At 40.0% G+C, this 27,834-nt stretch overlaps 1 protein-coding gene across 1 annotated transcript; it reads right to left on the bottom strand.

The window, feature by feature from the left end:
• On the bottom strand, positions 1–27,834 carry EMB (embigin). The gene is made up of 10 exons (XM_030567082.1): positions 27,674–27,834; positions 21,872–21,961; positions 20,106–20,195; positions 17,573–17,765; positions 14,775–14,863; positions 8,970–9,097; positions 5,598–5,880; positions 4,526–4,559; positions 1,518–1,593; positions 1–242 (listed from the first exon to the last, which is right to left on the bottom strand). The coding sequence occupies exons 1-9, from the start codon at positions 27,762–27,764 to the stop codon at positions 1,536–1,538; spliced, it is 1,056 nt and encodes a 351-aa protein (XP_030422942.1). The 5' UTR covers positions 27,765–27,834; the 3' UTR covers positions 1–242; positions 1,518–1,535.

The raw sequence follows: 27,834 nt of genomic DNA, 5'->3' as shown, positions 1-27,834 counted from the left end.
TTTGAGAGTACATATGTATAATGTCTGGATACAGTATAGTCTTCATAGAATAACTATTTGACAAAGAGGCAGTTTCATGTTTATATTTTAAAAACGCAATAGGAGATCTTCATTATTTTTGTTACAAGTCTAATGAGCTCTAATTAGAAGCATTGTAGATATTTGAACCGCATAGCCATGTACATCTTCCTGTGGTTTTGTGATGGTCAAATTATATTTCCTTTTTGTTGGTTTAAAATCTCCTGAATTAAACAGAACACACATATTATTGCTTATTGACACAGATGCATTCTATCAATTGTTTTATGCCTACTTGTAGACATTAGGCATTCTCTAATTTCTTTTTATTTGATCTCCAACTTCATTCTGACTCAGTGTTGGATTTGGGGTAAAAAAACATTTAAAAGTGCCTAAGTCCCATTTCCAAGGCTGTTAGGAGCCTATGTTTCATTGAAAGTCAGTGGGGGACTTAGGATCCTAAATCGGTTAGGCACTTTTGAAAATTGTACCTTTAATCTCATTCTGATCTGGTCACTCTCTTCCCAATCCTCAAATGCAAAGGGGGTGGAAGTCTTCTACAAGTCCTCGGTTATGGGGGACGAGCCAGTGAATGTAAAGCCAGGGGAGCCACCTTGAATGCCAATCTCCCATGTCACAGAAGACACACCAGGTGCTGGGAGAGGTGAGCAGGGGGAGTGGCTAAGTGCACTATTGTCCTCAGCTGGCAGACAATCCACTGGGAAAGATTGCCGATTGGCACAAGTTAAAGTAGTCTGTGCCAGGACTGTGACTGGGGCAAAGAATCAGGGAGCTCAAACCTGTCTCTGAATTTCCTCTCCTTCTCACCACCACCACTTGTGCTCCTTCAGCATTACTCACTCCCCTCGTCTACCCCTTCTGTCACTCACTTCTTTCAAAATGACCAATTTGTTACTTCTCAGTCTTCTCTGTTGCTCATGGTCCTCTATCTCCTTCTCTGTCTTTGCTCCCTTTTGCTAATGTCTTGTCATCTACTTTGAACTCTGCCCTTCTCACTATCCTGAACTCCTTCACTCCCTACCCTCCCTGTGCTATGTACTCCTATTGTTTTGGGGCCTAATCCTGCAAACTCTTAGTTATATGAGTAGTCCTTATACAAGTGAGCAGTCACACTAACTTTAATGGGACTGTTGGCATATTTAAGGTTTGATATGCATATGATTAGGGTTTTTCATGTTTGGCCCCATTTTTTAAAAAGTGTTATTTAAATGTAGTAAAGTAATCATGATGGTAATGAGGAAGATAATAAAAATGAATTAAAATAGAGCTCTGAAAACAGCACTGAACTTGATTTCTGAATTCCCTTCAGTCATGAATGAGTTGTACATATTATTTGTTTCACTTCCGTGCCACTCCCACATAATGTATACTGAAAATGTACTAGATAAAGACAGTAGAAAGAATTTTTTTTTGTCTTTTGAAATATTCTGCTCATAAAGAGCCTAGTAAATCTCTAATATGTCTTCTCTTTTACTTACCTTCCTTTAGGAACTGACTTAAACTTTTCGGTGCCTGGTGGTGCTATTTTCTACACCATTGCTATCTTCTGATTTACTGAAGAAAGAAACAGGTTTAAATCCAAAACCCAAAATAAGCTTTTAACATGCATAGACTGTACAATAAAAATCATAGTGTTCATCCCAATCCAATGATCTGATTACCTAGCATGCACTAAAAACATTTTAAATTTTTCCACTGTGATGTTACTTGAAGGCATGAGAAAAAGGAAAAGAACAAATATATATTTTACATAAAATATCATTATAGCAAAATAACCTATTCAGAGACCTTTACCAATCAGGTAGTGATTAGCCTAACCATCCAGTGATTTCTGCATTCAACCCAGTCATTTCCTGAAACCATAAAACCCTTGGAAAGGATTATTACAATGAAAAATTGACAGTAATGTTTTTATAATAGATTGTGCTAGTGATCCTACTACAACAACTCAGTAGTATAAATTCATTTTGTGCTGAAAATCAGGATATAGGGTGTTGTTCCCAAGGTGAGGTATAATAAAAACACATTTAAAATTACACTTCTATAAACAAAACATAAGAAAGATGCTGATTTTATTATTATTATTTTGCAAGTGTTCAGTATGGTTCATCAGTTCACCAAAAACTGATGAAACAGTGTAAAGTATGATTCCAAATACCAAAAACTGAGGAACCATACTATATACTGTTTCATTAATTTTTGGTATTTTGGGTAAAAAGGACCAAAATGTTAAACTTTTAAATATTAATAACACAGGGCTCAATCCTTCAGTTGTTACTCCGGATAATCAAGAAGGCTTTTGTCTAGCTACAGGACCGAACGTGCTCAGTGGTTATTTTTCTAAAGGATTTTTAAAATCCCTCGTTCGTTTTTAAGTTGGGAGTGAAATCTGTCCTTATGAAGAATGTCAAAGAGGCAGTCCTGGAATCCGGTCCTATCTGTTAAACACATAGTTACACTACAGGCAATGAAAATATATGATTTCCAATGTGCCCAACCCATCTGGAGGGACCATCTAAGGGCGAGAGAGAGTAGTAGCTCCATAGCATTCAATCCTTAGCATCTCTCTGATGATTGTGCTAAAAAGGGGCACATTAGCACCAATTGTTAATGTGGTTTTTGTGTGATGGACACTCGTCCAGTAGGAAAAGGACTAAAACTATAATTTCATTTCATGTAGTCTCCCTTTACAGTGCCTACAGCTATTAAATAGTAACTACTGTTGGTCAACTCAGACCTGGGCTAGATTTAACTAGTGTAGACATGAAAAGTTCGGTTGCTCCCATTACTTACTCCTGAGCCACCCAGTCCCCCTGGCAATACACTTTTTTGATGAGACTATTATTTATGTCACCAACCATAGGGATTTAGGACAGCAACACACATCACAAAAAGTTAGAATTTGATGGAATGGCTCCAAAGGAAAAATTCCAGGCCATCTGGTACATAACTCTGTGCTTTAAACAGCTACTAATATATAGTTGTTTAATTTGATACCGAAGAGCTTTAGCAATCACACAAACTGTACACACTATAAAAAGTCCCTAACTGTGTATTTATCCAGTAGGACAGAACTCCAACTTCGTAAGTAAATAATGTATTAAATAAAGATCAAATGGCTTAAAAGGAGACTTTGCAGGCTTTCCAGTGAAAATAATGTGCATTTTATATATCATGAGTAAGAACTTATTTTGTTCTCTTTTTAAAACAGTAAACCTCGGTTTCAGTCAGATTGTTTGTGATGAAAGTACGGCAATGTGAAGACATGACAAAGTAAGACAGCTACTCAATCATCGACATAAGACATACCCACTGTATCCCAAAAACACTTTCCAGCGTAATAAACATAATTACAGAGTTAAATAAATAACAGCAGTGCTAAAGAGGAACTAAGAGAGATAATCAAGGGAGAAAATACTATATTTTTAGCTGGCTTTGGAACTGAGCGGGAGCGGGATAGCAGGAGGCTACTCCAGATGGTAGGAGTAGTAGAAGAAAAGGCGCTTGCATCAGCAGTGTGGACATCATACAGAAGGACAAAGAGGAGATCAAGCTCTTGATGAATGGAAGGAGTGAGGAGGGGAGTAGAGAAAAACAAAGTTCATGAGAGCCTAGAGCAACTCCATGGAAAGAAGGGTACTTTTGAATAGGATCTTTAAATGAATGGGAAGCCTATGGAGGAGTATAGGGGGAAGTGATTGTGCTTTATAAGGTAACTATACTTGATTTCAATAAATTAGAACATTAATCCTAGTATAAGCATGGATATCAAAGAAGGCTAAAGTTTGTCTTTACTGTGCATCCAGAGTTCCATAAGCCTCTGTGGGGAAGGAATTTACCCATAAGCTACAGAGCAGCAGCAGAGCTGCCTCCTACCTACTTCTTCAGACACAGTGTTGCAGTACTTCTTGTGGCTGGTGTACTCTGCTACACCACATGGATGGGAAAATGGCTAGTACATCAAACTAGCTTCATATCTACAGCTCCTGCTCAGGACCTTCCCCAAAAATCCACTACCATGGTGGCATGGTGATCCTAACTCCCAATAAAAGCTCTCCAAATTACCACCACCCCATCCCCCCACCACATAACCTACCCACACCAGTTCTACTGTATGAAGGGTCTTTCATGTACTATATACAGAAGAGGAAGCCTTGTGTGCCCCATAATGCAGACTAAACTAGAAACACAGCACAAGTGAATGGGTGGAAACATTCTGGAAGCGTTTTCTATCTGAGAGTTATCTCCCTCATCCTGAATAAGTTATGGTCTTTGATGGGAACAGTATCAGGCCATTCTACCAGTTCGATTCTGTGATAAACAATAAATTAAAACACCCACAGCATTCGTACTTACACCTTACAATGTCATATGTTAAGAGCAGTGTATTGTTCTTGACTCTGAGTTACCTAGTGTCAAAGCTGTTTAATATTCCATTAAATGTTAGTACAGTCTAAGTATTGTAAAAATAATAGTCACTACTTACAGTTGCTCAATTTGTTCAAATTCTTTTTCATCTTCTGTGGGACAAAGAAAACTGTATGGTTATTATATTATGTGTTTACTGTTAAGAAGTTATTTGACACTGAAAACCATTTCACTTCATTTTATAATGAATTAATTGTCTAACATATAAAAGAATCAGTAAAACAGTGAACAAGGAAATTCTGTACTAATCGGCATACAGAATATACATCTGAAGTACAATTTTACTATGCTCCTTTTTATTCAAGATACCTTTCTGAAGCCTGTCTAAGATTAAGCTGTTGTATTTCCCATAAACTTCTCATTTTAGGAAAGTTTGGGGACTCTCCAGCGGTTTATAAAACTGAGCATTGAGCTTTTTCTCTGTAGAGAAATGACATTTAAATTACATCCCATCAGTTGTCCTGACCACATGGCAGTTTGAGTCACATATATGTGCTTTTAACATTTCAGACCCAGTAATGCATTGGCAAATGCCTGAAAAGCCACCACTAAACTCTGGCGTGCAACTTCAGCATCTTCTTCCAAAATCCACTGAGATCACACTCTGCAGGTCTGTCCCAGCTCATATCACAAAATGGATATTTGAAAAGGATATTTGGGCTCAGGAGCCGTGATCAATTCATTTTGTTTTAATACATTGCTACCCTCCCCCTCTCCACTATAATATTCTTGACATGAGTAATCTCCATCAGTGCCCGTGAGGGTTTGTGCACACACTGTTCTGGGAGCATTTAAAATCAATCCTTGAAGTCCTTATCTGCTAATTTTACTTGTGTGAGTAAGGTTGGATTAGACCCTACATAGGCACCTGAGTCCCTTTTAAAAGCATTTAGGACATGAATTTGACCCTAAATATTAGGAAATTAAAACTTATATAATGATTAATACTCAAAAGAAGATATTTTCATTTAGAGAAAAATATATAGACAACTATCATGGAGAATTAGGAGGCACATTTTGTCGTTGACTATCATTTAAATTGAAACGGTGTGTAGAGTATGCCACTATATCTAACATATTATAGTAGAAAAAAGTGCGAAGTGTTATTTAAAAAAACAAAGAAATCGTACCTGCATGCATCTGTTTCTTTTTGGAGTACATCTCATACAGGAAAATAATAGCTACTAAAATAATTACTTCAGCAGCTATTGCAAGAAATGGTTTGAGTGGTGTCATATAGGTGAGAACTTTAAGGGATACTTTTCCTTTGCTCTCTCCTAGTTTAAATACAGCTTGGCACCAGTATGATCTATCATCTTTCTCTGAGATCTTCAGAATCTTGAGTTTTGTTATGTTGGCATATTTTTCATCGACTATATACTTATCTGGCATCAAAGAATCATTAACAGCAACCTAATATAAAAAGACATTTAGAAATTATATGATTGCAATGTCAAAAATGTTTAATAAAATCCTTTATACTTTGAAAGTGGAAAATCTCTGTGTTTACAACAGGTAATATTAGTTATAACATTAAATGGTGTTGCATATGTAGCACAATTTTATCAAAATGTATCCATTCCAAATGTTTTATCCAAGTAAATACAATTTGCATAGTAAACAGAATGGGGCAAGGGATAGAGTGAACTCCACTCACTGGAACTGGGAGCTGCTGCAGGGCAGGAAATACAGAGAAAAGAACAGAGGAGACTCACAAAGACCAGGGAGAGAGAGAAATGGAGAAAGAAGGATGGGGAAGGATGAGAAACAAAGGGGAAGTAACAGTGGTCGGCTTCACAGCATATGATCAATTCAAGAAAAGGCACTAAATAATAGTAACTGAACATTTAGTTATTGCATAAAGACCATATGCTCCTCTAGATATCTGTGCAAATCATAAAGTGATACCAGTGGGCATTTCACTTGGCACGGTGTGGCGCGTATAGGCCTGAATTTATATCTCAGCTCACATATCATAATTAAACAAAGAATTCTTCCCTTTTTTCCAAGATAAGTTTGACATCCCTGCTTTACAAACTAATTACAAGCTATGTCTACATAGCCACAGTACACAACTGTTCAGTTCAATACATAACAGCACAGGTGAAGAAAGAATACCTTATTTAGTTCAAATAAGAGGAATTTTAGCAAGGCAACTCCAAAGAAAACAAAAGTGCTACAAATATCAGGGCCTGTCTACACTTAAAATGCTACAGTGGCACAGCTGCGTTGGTGCAGCTCTTCAGTATAGACATTACTCACACCAGTGGGAGGGATTCTCCCATTGGCATAGGTAATCCACATTCCTGAGAGGCAGTATCTAGGTCAATGGAAGAATCCTTCTGTCGACCTAGCACTGTCTACACTGGGGGCTAGGTCATTATAGCTATGTCTCCCAGAGGTGTGGACATAGCTAACTATACCAATGTAAATTCCTAGTGTAGACTAGGATGAAATGTACCTTCAAAGTCATCAGTGAATTAATTGCTGTGTGCTGCTAGAGGTGCTCGCTTCTAGATGAGATGTAACACCTTGTTCTTGATCACTTAAAAATACCATGGCACTTCTGGCAGACCCAGTGCTCATTCCTGATTAAATTCTTATTGGACCATCCTGTCTGGCTAAAATGCTACTGAAGGCAGAATTCAGCCTAGTGAATTACCAACACTGATTCTATCAGCATTTGTTTTTTCTTTGGAGATTATTAATCTGGCCCAACCCTGCTTGGTTTATGTGATTTGACAATAATACTGCCTGAGGTGGTACAGCTGCAGATAAGCTACATATATTCAGGGATAAAACCTGGGAAGCGTTGAATACTTGCCACATCCCTTGAGCCTGATCTTCTGGCACTTGCTGGACTCTACGGGAGTTTTGCTTTTGACTTCCCTGATGTACGATCAGGTCTATTGACTAAAATAGGAGCTGGAGGTGCTCAGCACCTTCAGGTCTTGGTCTCAGAATATACATTATTTTCCAAATGTGACCAACATTTTTGTTTTGTTTCTATAACTTCAACTTCATTTGTTGCTGTCCTTTGCATTTTCCCACTTACTGGCACCGTTTCTTTGATATTGAAACTTTGGGCCAGATCTTCAGCTGATGTAAATTGGCTTATCTCCACTGAAGTCAGTGGAGCTACACTGGTGTAAATGTGTGAATTCAAGTATTTATAAATAATGGGAATTGGAAGAGTGTGATGGCCACTTACATAACATCTCCAGATTAAAAACTGATCATTCATCAAAGCAAAGAGTTGGCAAAAATGAAAAATGTAACCAGTCCTAGTTATTGTTAGGGTGATACTTGGTATAAATGACTAAGGAACATTATAGCTGTAAGGGTTAATGTGGCTGTGTTGGTCTAGAAGTTAGAGCAAGGTTGTCATATGGATTTGGGTTCTAATCAAGGCTGCACTTCTAAATTACTGTATACAGTTGGGCAGACCTCTTACCTTCTTTTGTTTTAGTCATCCCAAATGGATAAAAATCAAGATAACTTATACTGTATTTTAGTTAAGCTTTGTTCAGCAAACAAAGCCTTCTGTCTTTCCTATTAAGAGTTTTCCAAGCTACTGGTCTCCACTGAAAAATTAAATATCTGCCCTAAATGTACTCTTGTCGTCCTTGTTCAGTACCCTGGGCTCCCCTACAATAAGACGGATGCTGCAGGGGAAGGATGGATGGTGTGGAAATGTAGAAGCAGTGATCTTTCCATGGGGCTGGGACTCCAGAGTGGTGGATAGCTTAGGCAAATAGGCACAGATGTCTTCCAGGCCATCATTCCTCACCCCAGTGGTGATACAGCAGCATAAGATAATGGTTTTGCTCTCGGCATTACCTTGTGCTTCCTTCTCCTCTGTGTTGCAAAAAATCTGAGAGATTCTTTTAGATAGCAACAAGGTGGGAGACCATCTCTACATGGGTTCTGAAGAGAAGTCATGTTGCATGAACAAAAAGGGAACACAGGTTATATTGTGGAGACACTGGGAATACTGTGAAGCCATTGGACTCCATACAAAACACCTGCCCTCCGGACTCGTGAGGATTAAGAGAGATGGCTAACTAGGTTCCACAACAGGATGATTAGGAGGAAATTGTTAGTTGAATTGTGAGCTAATACATATTTTCCCTATGGAGGACAGTATGTCTCTTGCTTCTTATTCAGAAAAAGCTCCCACAGGAATCAACAAAAGTTTTGACTGAATGTGGATAAAGTGAACACCTCGGGATTGGGCCCACCCATCTGATTTGTTTTGAGTCCATTAGATTGTAATCATATGGTGCAGGTCGTCCGTAAAGATATCTATGATGACCTATATTGATAGATTATAGTTTTATCATGTGGGTGAATTCATATCAACTCTATCTAAAGAATAAGGTAGGATTTGTGAAAGCTGCTGTAGGTCTATGAAGCATGAATTAATTATACTCTGCAAAAGGACAATGTGCTTGCAATCAGTTGTTTCACTGTTTTGCGTGACCAATGAAGGGAAATCTTACCTGGTCACTTCCATTACTCATGTACCAGATCCAGTTGATGGGAATATATTTGAGACTTTTACATACCAATACAACAGAATCTCCTACATAACTGACTACGTGATGATCTTTTCCTTCAATCTGAGGTACTAAGAATAAACAGAGAAAATTTACTAAGTTAGCTCTAAGAGTTTTAACTGAAATATATATCACATTAAGGCTTTTAATTTTTAAGAATGTATTAGTAGCAAGTCCATTCTCTTTTCATATCCTCAGTTAATCTGCAAACTGATGTATAGCATATGGCTTCTAATGTGTGAACTATGTAAAGGTTACTTCTGGCTGGTGTTCCACATACAGAATTTTCATTGATATCTATGGGAATTCTGCTTGCAGAGCAGTTGCAGGATTTGGCATCAGTGAAGTAGCTATCAAAAAGTAACTTTAAAAAGCTAAAGTATTAACAGACTTGTGGTATTTCCACCCTCCCACCCCCATACCCAGCTGTGAGCAATCCATGATTCAGATTCTGCTACAATCTATACGAATACATAAGCTAAGCATAAAAATCCATTCAATTTCCAGAACTGCAAGACTTCTTTTCAGACTATAATAATATAAAATAATAGTATTTGGTCAGTTTTGTGTGCTGAGAAATATTGCTGCAGAACAGTTTTCACTTCGTCTTGATTGAAAAAAATGAAGGGGTGATGGAAATGTCATACTTTCAAACACTGACTATTAGGTGTAGATGCCAAGTGAGGTGCCAGCCCAATCCTGTAAGATACAGTATTGGGCCACAACAAACAACGTGTAAGATATTAATTTCAAATTACTTGTGCTGTAATTTTATCATCATTATAGATGACCTAAAGCCTTCCCAGAAGCCCAGATCCTATGTTGAACATATTGCTGCACCCCATTGATATAATTAAAGCTGAGGATATAAACTATGACAGATAATTTATCTGATGAATGTTACTTCTTTTTTTCTGTTCTTGGAATATCTACTAGCAGATCATGATTTTCTCAAATGTATTTTTATTTCTTACATTTCACTCACTTTGTCTTGCTATTTGGAATATGAGACAACATGTTTAGTGATGCTAGGTCATCACACAAGACATAGCAGGCCAGAACCATGCCTTCAGTGGAGCTATGATCATTTATACCAGCTGAAGATTTGCCTCAAGTAATTTTTTTTCTCTTCTTTAATAGGATAAGTGTAAATTCTATATATTTTCTGTTGTGAATTTAAATAAATAAATTTAATATTCATTTTCTGTGAGTATACAAGCTTGCCGTCTTCATATTCACTATCCAGGAGCATTCATGCTAGTAAAATGTGATTGCTTGCATACTCTCTGATTGCAGAAAAGTGTGCAAATGTGACTGAAGAGAATTCATAAAAAATTATAGTGAATATTCAAGAACATTTCTCACCACTTGCTCAACTCTAATGAGCCTCACTACTAGCTTAGTTGTTACACACATTACAAATGTACATCAATCTAGCTGTCACTATGTACCATCATTCCATATTTTACTCATTATATCTTTAAAAAGGGGCTTTAAAGTCAGAGTAACTTTAATCATTAGCCCATTTTAGTAAAGAGGGACAGTATCAGTAAAAACTGTTGCCAATCCTATGCAATTTGGGGGAAGAGGGCAAAAACAAAACAGAAAGATCAGAGAAACAAAGGAACCGTCACAAATAATAAAGAGGGCAAATTTGAGTAAAAAATATCTGAAAACCCTTTTATTCTTCCAGAGGATTTTTACTGAATGAAAAAAGATTTTAGCAGAATATGGTCCTAGGTATTACAAGTACAGCTGCCACTGGCAGTTTATGTGACTAACACTATACATTAGGGAAGCCATACACATAATTCACGCAGGTGAGGGAGTATGGAGTCTTCGCCCTGGCCTTTGCATGGTCTTCTTAAAGGCCACACAGAATTACAGCTAAGGGAAATGCAGTGACTGTTACCAAATTGCTCCACCTTAGCAGCACCTTGGAAGTAGAAGGGGTGATGAGTAGGCAATGACTTTGCCCACCTCTACTTGCACTAGGGTTAGAATGCTGCATTGCTTAAAATCCTAGATTGCTCCCTTTCCTGAGTAACTGGGGAACCACAATATAGCCCTAAATAAGGATGAACAGTTACAACTGAAAAATAAACCTCTCCTTTTAAGCAAGAGCAGGATTTAAACTGAGGCCTGGACAGGAACCCGCTAACCAACAGCCCCAAGTTACCACCAGTGGCAGATATAAGATAGCTCCTCCTTGAGACCCACAATCTGCAGAGGTAGAACCACACAGGACATTTCATCTTGCATGATCTGACTGACAGTGGTCTTAGCGATCCCTGATTGGCTCTTTGATCCTATATAAGCCCACAGGCTGTACCAAGAAATGTTCAAATTACAGTGTGGATCCTGAGCTGACTGTCATGACTGCCCTGTTGCTGAACTCCTAGTAGTGACCATGGCTCTGACTTGTACTCTGACTCCAGATTGACCCCTGGAATCCCAACACAGACCCCAATACCTAGTACTGATCCTTGTCCTGATTCCCGAGTCTCGCTCTGATCCTTGACTGACTCCTCACTCTGACTCTGGCTTGACCTTCAGCTTCATTCTTGACCCCAATACTGGCTCTGACACCTAGCTTCAGTTCCTGGATCCCAAGATCCCGAAACTAGTCCTGCCTACGTTTGCCCAGGATCCTGATGCTCCTATATCTTCTTGCTTATTGTACATATTTATATGTGTTGTGTGGACATTTAATATTAATGAATACACTAGAGCATGCTGTGTGTGTTAGCTCCTATGCCCTCTATAATCTCTTTCTATAAGCTTCTCTTACATTCCTTTTGTTTCTTGTAGGCACCATGGGTGAAATGGCTCCAGTAAAGTCAATGGAAGTTTTGTCATTGACTTCACTGGGGCCAGGATTTCACCCCAGGTCTTTTTCACAGAATTCTAGCATTCAAGCTTAAGTGCTGTTAGTGCTAAATTCATCCGTTGTTTGTAATCATGGAGTTAATTATAGTTGTGTTGACTTTAAGCCACAGCGTTTAGCAATCAGATGTACTAGCATATCAGTCATTGCTTATGACTTGGAAATTATTCTCACCACATTAGCAACTGGAAGATTCAGATCTCACTCTTTCCCCATTTCCCGCACACTTACATCAATCTGAGAGAATGTCAAGTCAGCAGCTTTTATGGCATCAAAAATGGCAGCTCTTGACCATTCTGAAGCAATTCTCCCATCTTATGGTGGTAAATCAACCAGTCCCTATCATGTTTTGTCAGAGGTGACTTCTCTGATTAACTTTTCGCAGTAGCTATTTTATACTTTCAGAAGAATCAGAGTTCCTTTGGCCTATTTAAAATACACACTAGAATAGGCACTCAGCTAAATCTTATTCAGATACTCGTAAGGAAAAAATATATTGCCATTTCAGATGGCGAAAGAGAGTTTGAATAAAACACTATACTTCTTTCTTTTTTATCAGCCCAGAAGTAATTGCACTGTAGCAGTCTTGCTCTCTAGTGGTTGGAGGTTTGAAAGCAGATGTCATGTTTCTATGAAACATTGCAGTGTAAGGGATAAAGTTTCATCTATTTTCAGTGTAGCCAGGTCCTAGCTGATGTAAATTAGCAGAGTTCCACTGACTTCCATGGAGCTGTGCTGGTTTCTGGTCCCACTGAGTGCAAGTTCTGTCTGGTTTATTTTTTTTATTTTAAAGAATGTCTCCAAGCAGAGTTCTACCCAGTACTGCAAACTGGCTCCACTGGCTTTCTTAACAAACCAGTGAGTGCTAAATGCTTTGTTTTCTTGCTTGCTTATTGGTTTTGGGTGGTGAGGGGAGCTTATCATTGCTCCTCAAGAGCACTTTACATTTCCTTATTTGAGTATCTCTTTTCATTTTAATTGCTCCAAAAGTTAGTAAGGGGTAAAATGTCTTTTGGATTAAATGTCACAAAATTTTACAGTCCTTTCATTTTACCTGTTTCTCAGTCAACTGAATTTCATCTGCCAGTATTTAGGGTACGTCCTAAAATTTCTTACGTGTTCCAAAATTCATATATTTAATGGACACACTAATGTGGTCTACAGTAATTCCTCGCTTAACGTTGTAGTTATGTTCCTGAAAAATGTGACTTTAAGTGAAATGATGTTAAGCAAATCCAATTTCCTCAAAAGAATTAATGTAAATAGTGGGGGTTAGGTTCCAAGGAATTTTTTTTCACCAGACAAAAAAATATATTACATACACACTAATACTCTGTGTGTGTGTGTGTGTGTGTGTGTGTGTGTGTGTATATACACACACACAGTATAAGTTTTAAACAAACAATTTAATACTGTACACAGCAATGATGATTGTGTAGGTTGGTTGAGGTGGTGGAGTCAGAGGGTTGAAGAAGGTGGGATATTTCCCAGGGAATGCCTTACTGCTAAATGGTGAACTAGCACTCAGCTGAGCTCTCAAGGGTTAACACATTGATGGTAATGTAGCCTCACACTCTACAAGGCAGCACAAATGGAGCGAGTGGAGACCAGCATGGCAGACAGAGACAAAGATACACACCACTCTAAGTACATTGTCTTTTTAAGCAAATCAGCAAGTTGAGACAGCAGCTGCGGACAGCAAGCTCCCTCCATCCTGAGCCCTGTCATGTCCCCACACTGCTCTATATGGAGAAGGAGTAAGCAGGGGGCAGGAGCAGGGCAGGAGATACCCTGACATTAGCCCTCCTCTTTCCCCACCCCCACTGCACAGCAAGCAGGAGGCTCCCAGGAGCAGCTCCAAGGCAGAGGGAAGGAGTGGCACATGGCAGTGGGAGGAGAGACAGCTGAACTGCTGGCAATTGATAGCCTGCTGGGCAGCTGCTGCACAGGGAACTTAGGGGAGTGGGGAGCTGATAGTGGGGCTGCTGGTCCACCCTGGTTCCAAGCCCCCACCAGCTAGCTGCAACAGGCTGCTCTTCCTGCAAGCAGTGGACAAAGCAGGCAGCTGCCAAACAACATTATAAAGGAGCATTGTGCAACTTTAAATGAGCACATTCTCTAATTGATCAGCAACGTAAAAACGAAACAACGTTAACTAGGACGACTTGAAGTGAGGAGTTACTGTATATGGGTGTATATATACATATATTCTTTCTAAATTCACAAATGTTTATTTGAATCTGAAATTGCCAATATTCATCCAAATCTGAATTTATCCCAAATCTGTCTCAACTGTACCAGTCCCTAGTGATTTTCCTATTAAACTCAATTAAGTTTCAAGGTTTAAATTTTCAAAAGTGACTAGTGATTTGGTTGCCTCACTTTTTCAATGTCTAAATTGAGACACCATTAAGAGGTCTGATTTTTCTAAGAGTAATGAACCTCCTCTCTGAAAAACAGACCACTTTAAGATGCCTCAAGCTGGGCACTTCAGAATTTCAGCATTTTCCATGTAAAGGAAGGAACTGAAAGGAAGGAACTAATTTAATCCATTGTTAAATAAAAGATTAGCCTTTGTTCAAAAGTCTTCATTTCATATCTTAGGAAAGGCTAGCATGGATAATTACTCAAGATTCTCACTTAGCTTAAGTGGCTTAGCTACTACTGCTGCAGTTTTAACCATAACGAAATAATAACTGTTTTCAGCTTGAATGGTTAATTACTAATAATTACCAACTATGATTACAAGAGTTCAATGTGTTATATAGGAGGTCAGAGTAGATGTTCACAATAGTCCGTTCCTGCCTTATAATCTATGAATGTTTATATGATTTCCAAGTGAAAAAGTTGATACAACTTGCCTTGTAAATGAAATGTGGCTTTAACTTCTTGGTCACTTTTAAAAACACAAGCGTAATTTCCCATTTGGTTTCTATCTCTGATCTTCAACCTAAAAAAAAAAAGCAAAATAATTAATGCCTATATCTTTGCTGTCTCATATTTTAGATACCGGACACTTAAAGAAAAAAAGGAAACCAGCAAAGATTAGTACTGGAACATGAAATACAAGTTGCTAAAAGTGTGGGGTTCAGGTTTCATGCAGTCTGACAGAAAGAGAATAAATAAACTCTATGAAATATAAAAATTTGAAAATGTACGCCTGAGTGTATATGCACAAACATTGTACTCTTTCTCTGTTTCACAAATACACACACATAGACACACACTCAAGAATGCATGTCTTTCTAAATGATATGCTCTAGTTCAATCACAAGTTACTGGGTTACATGCAAGTTTACTGAGTGAAACCTATGGCCTGTGTTATGCAGGATGTCAGACTATATGAGTTCCTTCTGGCCTTAATGTCCATGAGTCATCATGAAGCCTATGGATCTTGCAGCTGCAGATCACCATACAGAATAATTTTTAATGGAATGTCATCCCATTGTCTGGGAGTAGAACAAGTGCTAGACTGCCAATTGGCTCTGTCACAGCCAGTATGGAAGACACACATGTAGACTGTGCATGCACATGTGCAGCAACGGGGAGCTGTGTATGTGCACAACCCTGATATTCCCTATCCCAATTTCTACCACACTGGAGAATTTGTAATATAAAAACGGTGGCTCTAGAGTCTTCTTCCCTGGAAACTTCTGAAATACCTGATAAAACTTCCTTTTAGAAGATTTAAACAGATTTCAATATTTCCCCCCAAAATATATCCACCATGTAATATATGGAGGAGGAGTTAGTGCAGTGGATGGAGTATGGGAAAGAGAAGGGCAAAGAGCACCTCCATCCCTTCTTCCTGTGGTAATGAATACAGGTGGTTTAGAAGAGAGAGGCTAACAGGTAGCATAGAGCAGTGGTTTTCAAACTATTTTTCTAGGAACCCAGTTGAAGAAATGTTGATGCCCATGACCCAACGGAGCTGGGGATGAGGAGTTTGGGGTGTGTGAGGGGCTCAGTGCTGGGGCAGAAGGCTAGGGTGCGGGGGCTATGGGATGGGGCCAGGAATGAGGGGCTCTGGGTTTGGGGGGTGAGGGCTCAGGACTGGGGTAGGAGATTGGGATGCAGGAGGGGGGCAGGGCTCTAGGCTGGGGCAAGGGATTGGGGCACAGCCTTACCTCTGGTGGCTCCCAGCCAGCGGTGCAGCCAGGGTGCAGAGGCAGGCTTCCTGCCTGTCCTGGCACCACGGACTACGAGGTGCCCCGGAAGCGGCCATCAACAGGTCCAGCTCTGAGGTGGAAGTGCAAAACAGGCTCCGTGCGGCTCTCGTCCGCAGGTACCACCTCAACCCCTCCACACACATCTAGCATTGGCTGGCCCGGAGCTAGAGGTGGGGGCAGCGCATGGAGCCCCGTGGCCTCCCAGTCTAGAAGCCAGACCTGCTGCTGGCAGCTTCCGGAGTGCAGCGTGGTGTCGGAACAGGTAAGTCAGTGGTCCCCAACCTTTTCGTGACCAGTAGCACACTCATGCTTTCAGAAGAGCGTGGTGGATGTCAACAATTTTTCAAGGCTTATTTTGTATTTGTATATTAAATAATACAAAAAAACATATTTAATATTACATAATATATGAATCCAGAGAGAAGCCAGAGAAAAGCCACAAGGACATAGAACACTGGTGCCCGCAGCCCTGGAGTACTCTGTCCCCAAAAGGTGCGGTGCCCCAGATTCTCTTCTCTGCTGGGAACCTTCTGGGGACCAAGAACACCAGCCCGCTTGCAGCCCCAGAGTTCTCTGTCCCCAGCAGGTGCGAGGCCGCAGCTTCTCTCCAGCATAAGCTGCAGCCCTGCTCCTGCCAGGGACTGAGAACACCGGCACCCACAGCCTGCAGCCCCAGGGTTCTCTGTCCCCAGCAGGCATGGGGCTGCAGCTTCGCTTCCCTGATGAGAACTAGGCAGGCCCCGCATCTGCCGGGAACAGAGAACACCGTGCCCGCATCCTGAGTTCTCTGTCCCTGGCAGGTCTCCTGCTGGGCACTAGGAGAGCGCACATAAATGCCCCAGCGGGCACCATGGCGCTCGCAGGCACCACATTGGTGACCACTGAGGTAGGCACTAGCCTGCCTTAGCTGGGCAGCATCATTGACGGGACTTTTAATATTCCAGTTGGCGACGCTGACCAAAGCCGCTAGGGTCCCTGGGTGCTAAGCAAGGTGACCTAGTGCCTTACATGCCATGATCCAGTGCTGGGTCATGACCTGAACTTTTGAAAAACACTGGTATAGAGGCTTTTCTAGTTACTTGGGAGAAGAGAAAGCCAACTCCTCCTCCCTAGCCAGGCACCATCTCCTCCTACTACTCTCATTTCTGATTTCATTGCCTGGAGGAGTCCTCTGTTTACTAGACAGAAAGGAGTGGGGACTGAATTACTTCAAGACAGGAAGAGGTGGAAGAGCTGACCCTAGCCCCTTATATAATCCTTGGCTCCCACGTTTGGGTCATGGTACTGTTCCTCATTCAATGTGACCTTTTTAATGTCTATATCTTTTGTAACATACCTGCTTTTATACATATCACACCTTAAAATGGAAAACATTTTTCATCAGCTATTACTACTGTACATACAGCTCAAGCTGATAATGGTTACCCATCAATACATGTATTTGATTTAATTCCTTTAGTTGTGCCAGGCAAACTGTAAAGAAGACTCACGTATATTGAGTACTCCAGACATTTTGTATTTCATTAATGGTGACATTGCTACTTTCAACTCTTTCATTATCCTTCTTCCACGTCACTTCAACAGTTGCTGAATCAGTGGATGTTCTAGTCAAGCTACACAAGAGTGTAATGTTAGCTGGACTATATAATGTGACATTTTCTTCCACTGGAGCACTGGAAAACCCTATCAAAGAATAAAACAGATGAAATTATCTAAAAGAAACATACTACTTCCTTTTAGTGGCTTGAGATATCTTTCAATTAGTGGGCCAAATTCTGGTTTCATTTACAATGGTGAAAATACAGAAAATGATAGCAATGGAGTTAATCTGGATTTTATCAGCATAATTTAAAGCAGAATTTGGCCCAGTGCTTTCATATATATGCTGCCTAATGTGGGCAGAACCACAATTTTAAGCAGTCATGCTTTAAGACAGTGTTAATGTAGAGAAGAGAGCTTTGCATAAGTAAGACCATAGAACCAGAGTTTAAAGTTACAAAAGAGACTATGGTTGTCACTTTCAAAAGTGTCCAGGTGACTTAGGCACACACATCCCACTGAAAATCAACAGTATGTGTATTCCTAAGACATTCAGATGCTTTTGAAAATTCCACACTCAGGTCCTTTCGGGCATACAGTTTTAGATATTGATTCTGTGTCCACTGAAGTCAACTGCAAAACTCCCAAATTCAATGCTGCAGAATCAGGCCCTTAACACTACTGTTGCTTGATCTGGTTGTGTGTTGTTTAAGATATCTTTAGATCCATCTGCTGCTGCTGTTGTTGCTTTCCCAATGGCAAACTACCAATACTGCAAGCAGCAACGTGAGAACATTCCCATACCAACAGTAAAAATGACACATTTTTGGTTTTTAACCAGCTTCTTTTGGGGAGTAATGATTTGCATAATCATAAAGGTTTTGATTGCAAATAGACATTTTCTACAGGCTGAAAAAGCACGTGACTAACAAGTCTTTTGAACCTGAAAGATATAAACAAATCTCTGACTCCATAACCCCAAGCCCTGTGTTGACATTTCATTCCATCCTTGGACCTTCCTTCTTGGTGTGCTGCTATAATTGCTGTTGGCCTGACTGTATGTCTGATGGAGTTCTGTTCTCTGGGAGCATACCCTGCATATAAGAGTTGCACTGCATTGCACAACCCAACTCCCTTCTGAGAAGAACAGTGGCTGAAAGGAAGCCATAAAGCATGCCCCACTAGCTCATCAGAGAAATTGGAATCTAAGAGATAAGTAAGATACAATGCAGGTAGTCGAAAAGGATCATTCCAAGGGACACAAGGTCTCACCACAAAACATTTTTTTCTTTCTATGCTTTTGACATAGGCATTTCAGGCTTATAGATCAAAGAAGCTTAAAATTCCACAGGTGGAATGTTAAAGCCCTAGATCAAGGAATATTAAAGTTCACATATAAGGCCTGGGTCTTGTGTTTTCTTCTGTAGGAGAGTGGAGTCATAACCACAATCCATTTACTAAAAATAACTATCTATTTCAGGGGACATCTCTCAGATGCAAAAGTGTATCAATTTATATTCAAGAATCAAGGTGATTCTTCAAATGGATTTTAGTGTAAATTTTGCAATCAGATGAATCATGAAGGCTAAAACAATACGGGTGACATTCAAGTTTCATTATTTTTAAAATGCCACACTTCAGATGAATGGGAAATTATACTTCTCTGGTGTTAGATGTAGGAATTTCTATAGTGCCAATCACCATAGCATCTGAGTAGGTAGAGGAAAATGTACTGAGAAATGTACAAAGATAGAGATAACTGTTAGGGAAATACTAAACTCTAGTGGCTTCACAAGAAGGTCTATGCATCACTTCCATCACAGTTCAGCCTTCAAAATATTGCACTGGCCCAATGCACAGGCATGAATTTCGCCCAATGGAAGTTGAGGGTGCTCAACACCTCATAGTTTCTGCTACAAATTTGTTATAGCTTCCAGTTGGGTAACTGGAAGTTTCTTCCTTACATGATCCATGTGTGACCCTCCTTTCATCCTCCCAGAGTGCCTACTCCTGTGACATGCTGAGTGTCTCCTGCAAGGTGCTGTGTGCCCTAAACTTCTCTATAGGTGGATTCATTCAAACAGTGTATTTTCCACTCCTTAAAGTGATTTATGGTTCACACATTTTGTCATTCCTAGCAAAGAAGACAAAATACTTATTTCTCTAACTTGTGTTTTTAATAAAACATTGTCTGATTTTCTGCAGCTTAAACAGCTATTAGAATGGAATAACAATGAATAATGGGCCAAGCTTATTAAATCTCTTCTCTCCTAGAAGGTGTGTAGTTTAAGATTTTGCCTACTCCGGTGTTTCTAGTTAAACTGTGGATAAGAGAAATGTCTACCTTAAATACATTTTAGGCATAAAGATGAAGCAGTACAAGCAAATAATGTTGTACTATCTCAGCCATTTAATTTTACAGAATAACCAGAAAAATAATTCTAACATTAAACATGCTACAGGGTGAAAAATAAACACATTTACCATCTATGGATATGCTATACATCGCTGATGTGAGATTAGATATATTCTCCTCAGTCTGCTGATTAAAATCTTGTGTGGAGAGATGTGAACCTATCAAAGAAGAGAAGTTGAAGTGATTATCATACAGCTGTCATTATTCAGCAGAGTGTTATTGATATATTGTAACTGTTTATTTTAATAATCTTAATAGAGGCAGGGAGCTTATAGAAGACTAATTTCCACATAGCCTCTTTGCCGTGTACCATATATTAATTGTCAGAGTACGAAATTAGTGGTGTTCTGAGATCATCATTATTATTATGCCATTTAAAAATGTTAAATTTCTGGACGCTGTTAAATTTCTTGCTACAACACTGTAGCCATGATCATGACAAGTGGAAAGTGGAATATCTAGCTATGCTAGGACTGGATTCAGCAATGCAGTTAAGCACATGCTGAAGTTAAAGTGTGTGAGTTATCCCACTCAGTGTATGGAACTACTCAAGTGCTTAAAGTTAGTCATATGCTTAAATACCTTGATGAAATGGGTCCTCTATGAATAGCTGGGATTTCAGTGAAAATAAGAATCACCACAACTAGACATACAGTCCTGGAGTAAAATCCTGGCTCCACTGAAATCAATGACAAAACTCACATTGATTTCAATGGAGTCAGGATTCTATCCCTGGTCCATAAAAATTCTTCCTATCATGAAGAGAATCTCCTGCCCTGCATAGTGAATTCTTTTAAATAACATTGCATTCATGTTTAAAAGACACTTCCTTCCTGCAGGAATAGAAGAAATCTTAAAGGGCAAAGACTACAATGGAAACTGAGGGTGGGGGAAATTTCAGATTTTCCACATAAGAAGTTAAAACTCCTGTGGTTTTAGACAGGAGAAAATGAGCTGTTCTGAGGCTGCCTTTTCAGAGCTCTAGATAGCCTTACTAATGGAGGAAATGAGCAGCTGTCATTCAAACAGTAACCATTGTAAAGCACAATTCTATTTCTTTCAAATTCAACACCGCTGTTTGCTCTAGGTGTTGTCTGTATTTCAGGAATAAAACAGGGAACTAAACCAGAAATTGCAGCTTTGAACAACAAATATATTTTGCACAACTAAAACTACATTTTCTGGTTAAAAAAGTCACAAACTGAAACTGTACAATATTAACAAGACCAACAAATCTGCACATCCAGATCACTAATAAATAGGAGCCCAATCCCAAGAGGTGTCAATGACTGTGAACACAGCCATTAGAAATTGAGGCTGAGAGAATGGTCGGTGTGAAACCTTTGCAAAATCATAGCAATTCAGAAAAAAAAGGCTTGAAGTAAATGAGTTTTGCAAAACTTTGCCCAAGATTAGTGCAATATTTTTTTTAAGGAAAAGTGTTAAGATGGGGGAATTAAAACACAGAGGTTGAGCAGCTTGCCTAAGAGGCACTGTGACGTACCTGATTAGGCCTGGCCCAGGAAGTCAGAGATATGGGGTAAAATCCTAATTCCACTGAAGCCACAGCGAAACTCCCACTAACTCCAGCGTTCCACCCATGAGTTCAAATTCTGATTCTTACAATGACTTGCTGTATGACCTTGGACAAGCTACTTAAACACTCTGGGCCTCAGTTTCCCCTTCTGAAGAATGGAATTCATGAGAGGTACTTACTTCATAAGATTTAGTTGACATCATACTGTCACAGCCATTTGAGAAAAGGGATAACTGGGGGAAAGAATTATAATCTTAAACATACTGCAGTATAACAATTAAGATTTGTGTTTTTTACCAGGGGTAGATAAGTCATGTCCCTTTACGGTATAATCTGAAATGCTCTCTCGAGTTTGCTGATTGATATCTCGTGTTGTCATAGCTGTACCTATTGGGGAGAAAAAAGGGTTAAAATTATTTTATTTCCTTTCAGTTGAAATGATGGGACAGATATAACTGAATTAGAAATTGGTTCTTTTCATGACTTAAATAAAAATATGGACTGAATTTCTTTCAAACAGCTGTCTGGCTCAGTGTGCACAGCTATAGTTACCTATAGAAGAATTTCATTCAGTCGGTTTCCTATACATGTCAATTGTCAGGGTGTAATATTAGTGATAAAGCAGTAGTGTGAGATCTTCATTAAAATTGCTATGGGTCAGATTCTGACTGGCCCCACATTGTTACACAGTACTCAGGGAAACCACAACGATCCTCCCTCCCACCAATTAATAAGAGATAGAAAAATTCCAGTATGTGTACTTAGGATGGGGAAGGGGCTGCTCTGTCACTCTTCCCCTGGGAATGCCTGATGCCCCACGGTGGTGGAGAAAGGTGAGGAGGAAGAAGGGTCATGTCTTCAGCTGCTCCCATACACTGGCTGACTGAATTTGCCAGCTTTGCAGTAGGCTTGCTATCTCTGCGTGCCTGGGAACTCCATGAGGCTTTCTACCTCCTCAAAGGGATATTATGGCTCCACTAAATGGCATAATCTCACCTCAAGTTATTTAAAAATTATTATTACACAGGCAATAGCCAAAAACAAATTATACTACGTTCATGACTAAAGCACAGAAAGAACAAAATTTGTTCATGTCTATAAATAGCTGAGACTGAAACAAAAAACAGGCTTTGCTAAACAGCCAGGACTAGCAAAAACAGGATGTGAAAGACTGCTGCCCTTTGACTAACTGTGAGCAGGGGTGTATCTAGATGGAGTGACACTGTGTGCTACCTTCAGCAGACAGCAAAGTCAGAATATTTGCCAGTTCCATAAAGTACTTTCCTTTTCCTACCAACAGCACTGTTGTCCAGTATAGACTGAGAAGGATCTCTTTGACCTTTCTCACAGGTGTCTGCAGCACAGAACCATATGAACTCTTTGTGCCACAATCCAGTTCAGACCAGACTTGTCTGATGCCATCCGTGCTAGTTCTTTGTCTTCACATTTCAACCAGTCTCAGTCATCAATGAACCAATTTGATCGATAGGATGATGTTGAGGGACAATGCAGCTAGGGGCCTGAGTATTAATGGTGGTTGACACCAGGTATTGTATCTTACAAATAATGAGTACATTTGTCTCATAGCCAAACAGCTTTCTCCAATGAAGCATCAGACTGTGGGGTTTGTTTTTGTTTTTTACCTATTTGCTATATCCCTAGAGTTTTGCAAATGCTTCAACACTCTTTACTAGAGTGTCAGGACCATGCTTGAGGAAGGTGGCTGATTAGCAAAGATTGGGATTTGGCCTGCCTTTTTTTTTTTCCCCTTCTTTTTTTTTTTAACAACTCAGGCTGAGTTAGGTCTGCCTGCCTCTATCAAACAAAGACCCTGGCAGCACACGGTGGAAGCAAGTAGGGATAACAATATGAGGGCATCACTGCACATTGCAGGAACTAATAAAGGAGGCATGGAAAAAATCCTAATCCATCAGGTAAATGAGGGTAAGTGTTCTTGTGGCACTTGGAAGCCCAGAACTGCTGCAGGTGACCGCTCTGATCAACACAAGGATTGCTTGGAATTGTGTCTGGCAGCAGGGTTCTAATCCTCATGGAAGGACAGCATGTACATGCTGCTGTATAGACATCAATGCACTTAAAAACACAGTAGATTTTGAAATCTTACAGAAGACTTAGTAGAAAAGGACTCTTTCTGGACTTTTTATCTTCTCGCGTTTTCATAATAAAATTATCACAAGGCCATGCCACATCAACCTGAAGAAAAATATGTGGGGGTGAGACAGAAGACGCCAAGAAACTACATAAGTTTCATATTGCACAGAGTGACTCAAACAACCCTACCACAATGGAGAGGTTTGTGAAGACAGTTCTCATCTTACATGCCTCTGCTCAGTTTTTATCAGTTCCCCCATCTATATGCATTAGTAGATGGGATTATATAATATTTTAATTAATAAACCATAAATAGCAGCAATAAAATGTTAATTTATATAGGCCATGTATTTTTGGCTACAGTACATGGCACTCCAAAATAAGATAGCAAGTGCCTTGTGTCAGAGAAGTCACTGACTCAAGCTTTCCTTCCTCTATTTGTCTATCCAGCCCTGACACACTTAATTCAAGAGAGAGACCTTTGTGAACAAGCTGATCTTTCCTCAGAATAGATTAGCAGGCCCTGGAGTTGCTGAGAACCATGTTAATTACCCACAGGGTACAGACCATAGCCTTTGGGTCCTATTTCATGCTCCATTGTTTAAGTGCTGAATATTAAAATGCCACGATCTCCAAATAAATAAATAAAATCTTCAACAGCTGCCAAAAGTAGCCTGTCATTGATATTCTCATGGTTAGTTTACATGGAGTTTTTCCAACAATAGCTTAAATAATAGTTTTGGCATTAGACTAGGGCTCTCGATTAATCACAGTTAACTCACGCAATTAACGCAAAAAAATTAATCACAATTAATCACAGTTTTAATCGCACAGTTAAATAATAGAATATCAATTGAAATTTATTGAATATTTTGGATGTTTTACAATATTTTAATAGATATTGTATTCTATGTTGTAATTGAAATCAGTGTGTATTATGTTTTATTACAAATATTTGCACTGTAAAAATGACAAAATAAATAGTATTTTTCAATTAACCTCATACAAGTATTGTAGTGCAATCTCTTGTCGTGAAAGTGCAACTTACAAATGTAGATTTTTTTGTTAAATAACTGCACTCAAAAACAAAACAATGTAAAACTCCAGAGCCTACAAGTCCACTCAGTTCTACTTCTTGTTCAGCCAATTGCTAAGACAAACAATTCTTATTTACAATGCCCTATTCTTATTTACAATGTCACCAGAAAGTGTAACAGGTATTTGCATGACACTTTTGTAGCTGGCATTGTAAGGTATTTACATCCCAGATATCCTAAACAGTCGCATGCCCCTTCATGCTTCTTCAGCCACCATTCCAGAGGACATGCTTCCATGCTGATGACGCTCTTTAAAAAAATTATGTGTTAATTCAATTTGTGACTGAGTTATTTGGGGAGAACTGTATGTCCCCTGCTTTGTTTTACCTGCATACTGCCATATATTTCATGTTATATTAGTCTCAGATGATGACCCAGGCACATGTTGTTCATTATAAGGACACTTTCACTGCAGATTTCACAAAACACAAAGAAGGCATCTGTGTGAGATTTCTAAAGATAGCTACAACACTCGACCCAAGGTTTAAGAATCTGTAGTGCATTCCAAAATCTGAGAGGGAGGAGGTGTGGAGCATGCTTTCAGACATCTTAAAAGAACAACACTCCAATGCGGAAGCTACAGAACCCGAAACCCTTCAAAACAAAAATCAACCTTCTGCTGGCGGCATCTGACTCAGATAATGAAAATGAACATGCATCGGTCTGCACTGCTTTGGATTGTTATTGAGCAAAACCGTCATTGGCATGGATGTCCTCTGAATGGTGGTTGAAGCATGAAGGGACATATAAATCTTTAGCGTATCTGGCACATATAGATCTTGCAATGCCAGCTACAACAGTGACATGCGAATGCCTGTTCTCACTTTCAGGTGACACTGTAAACAAGAAACGGGCAGCATTATCTTCTGAAAATGTAAACAAACTTGTTTGTCTGAGTGATTGGCTGAACAAGAATTAGAACTGAGTGGACCTGCAGGGTCTAAAATTTTACTTTGTTTTATTTTGGAATGCAGGTTTTCTGGTAAATAATATGACATTTGTAAGTTCAACTTTTATAATAAAGAGATTGCACTACATAACTTGTATTAAGTGACTTGAATAATACAATTTGGTTTTTTTACAATGCAAATACTTGTAATCAAAAATAAATATAAAGTGAGCACAGTACACATACACAGTACACAATGAAAATGTAAAAAACATCCCAAAATATTTAAATGGTATTCTATTATTGTTTAACAGTGTGATGAATCGCACAATTAATCTTTTTAATCACGCGATTAATCGCAATTAATTTTTTTAATCGCTTGACAGCCCGACATTAGACTGATGATTCTTAGAACTTTTGCAGTACTTGACATTTTCAAAATACTGTACCTTCATTAATTAATGAAACCTCCCAATAAATCTGTGAGATAGGAAATTTAAACTCTTAGACTGGCCCCTGGATTTTAGTATCCAATATACCTATGTGTAACCCCGCATCTGAGAAAAAGAGCAGCTTGTCACAGTCTATTTAGTAGCCATGGAAGATACCTTAATTTGCAGTTAAATTATGTCTCCTCAGAGATCGCAGTACAAGAACTACTTTGCACTTTCTACTGGTACACACTGAGGGCTTGTCTACATTGGCAAGTTTTGTCTCCAAAAATTGCCTTTTGGTGACAAAACAGCAAGAGTGTACACACTACAATGAGACTTTTATCACGAAAAAAGCCCAGTTTTGGTGACAAAAACTTCCACCCCTAGGACAGACTTTTGTCTTTTCCCCTCTCTTTATTGTGGACAAAGAGCCAGTGTAGACACTGCTGATTGTTTTGTTGACAGAAGAACTGGCTTCTGCCAGTATCCCACAATGCCTGCCCTGATTGCTCTGCTCAGTGTTTTGATCTCTGCTGCCCTGCAGGCATATGCCTCTTCCCTTTCAAAGCTCCAGGAAATATCTGTGTGCTGCTCCCTTTGGGGAACAAACAAAGAGCAAATCACTGGAATGCTCCTGTTCTGCCCTGCACTAGGAACATAGCTTAGGCAGACTGCTGCTGCAGGGGGAGGGGAACAGACTGCTGTGCTGCTTTGCCATTCTTCAGCATGAAGAGCTCACAGAGCTACTCATAATGCTGCTCTGGGCAGCTGAGGGAGAGCGAGGAGAGAATCCCAAAAAGAGCTGCAATCAGCTCTTCCTTCACACAATACTGCACTGTGGGATACATACCCACGGTGCACTGCTCACCCTGTCGATGATGGTGACCCCAATGTGGACATGGTATGTCGACAGAGGGAGTAAGTATGAACACCCTTTGGTGAATTTTGTTTTTACGACTTTTGGGTGTCAGACATAAGTTTTGTCAACAAAACCTGGTAATATAGACAAGCTACTTGACTCTTAGAGTTTTTAAGAAGGAGCAAGCAAAATCTCCAGTCACTGCACAAGCAGGGAAGGAAGGGAGGGTGATTAAAAAAAAAAGTCTAGTGCAAAGCGGCAAGAAGTGTCGGCCGTCTTCCGACTGATGCTCTAGTTTCTTCTGAAGAAGGGACACAACAGACAAACAAATAAACCCTCCACCCCCTGCATCAAACAAATCTGACGTGCCCGTATAAAGTGATAATTTTCTCTTGGGGCGTGTGGGAGAATTTCACTAGCTAAGCCAGAGCCTTAGGGATGCTTCAGGGCGGAGAGGCTCTTTGCTCGGCTGCAGTAACCGAGACAAGCAAGCACTTCTCTCTGCCGTCCCCACGCCCACTCCCAGTACGCTCCAAAGAGGGGATGGATGCACTGAAGTTAACCTAGCCAGACCGGCTGCGGCTGGCGACGCCACTTGCAGGAGGAGACCCGCGGGCTTCGCTCGCCTAGCTGCCCTCCAACATCCCCTGAAGGACGCAGCCGCCGGGGGCCGGGGCGGGGAACAACAGGGAGGATGCTCATATTTACCTGGTTCGTTAGCATCCGACAGCCACAGAGCAGCCAGGGAGAGCAGCAGCCGCAGCCGCATGGAGCCCGGCCCGGAGCCGGAGCCGCGCATGGTGCGGGCAGGGCAGCTGCAGTACCTCTGCAGTGAGACTCCTTCCGTGCCGGGCTGCCGCGCCCGAGTC

This window comes from Gopherus evgoodei, chromosome 6 (genome assembly GCF_007399415.2).
Source record: "Gopherus evgoodei ecotype Sinaloan lineage chromosome 6, rGopEvg1_v1.p, whole genome shotgun sequence".
In the NCBI taxonomy this organism is placed as follows: domain Eukaryota; kingdom Metazoa; phylum Chordata; order Testudines; family Testudinidae; genus Gopherus; species Gopherus evgoodei.
This window is presented reverse-complemented; position numbering and strand designations above follow the sequence as displayed.

Excerpts from the sequence above, each read along its gene's own strand:
- EMB (XM_030567082.1), bottom strand. The coding sequence starts at position 27,764 with ATGCGCGGCTCCGGCTCCGGGCCGGGCTCCATGCGGCTGCGGCTGCTG. Across the intron at positions 17,766-20,105 it reads GTATAGCATATCCATAGATG|GGTTTTCCAGTGCTCCAGTG; the intron begins GTAAATGTGTTT and ends ATTCTTTGATAG. Across the intron at positions 1,594-4,525 it reads TTTGAACAAATTGAGCAACT|TAAATCAGAAGATAGCAATG; the intron begins GTAAGTAGTGAC and ends TTCTTTCTTCAG.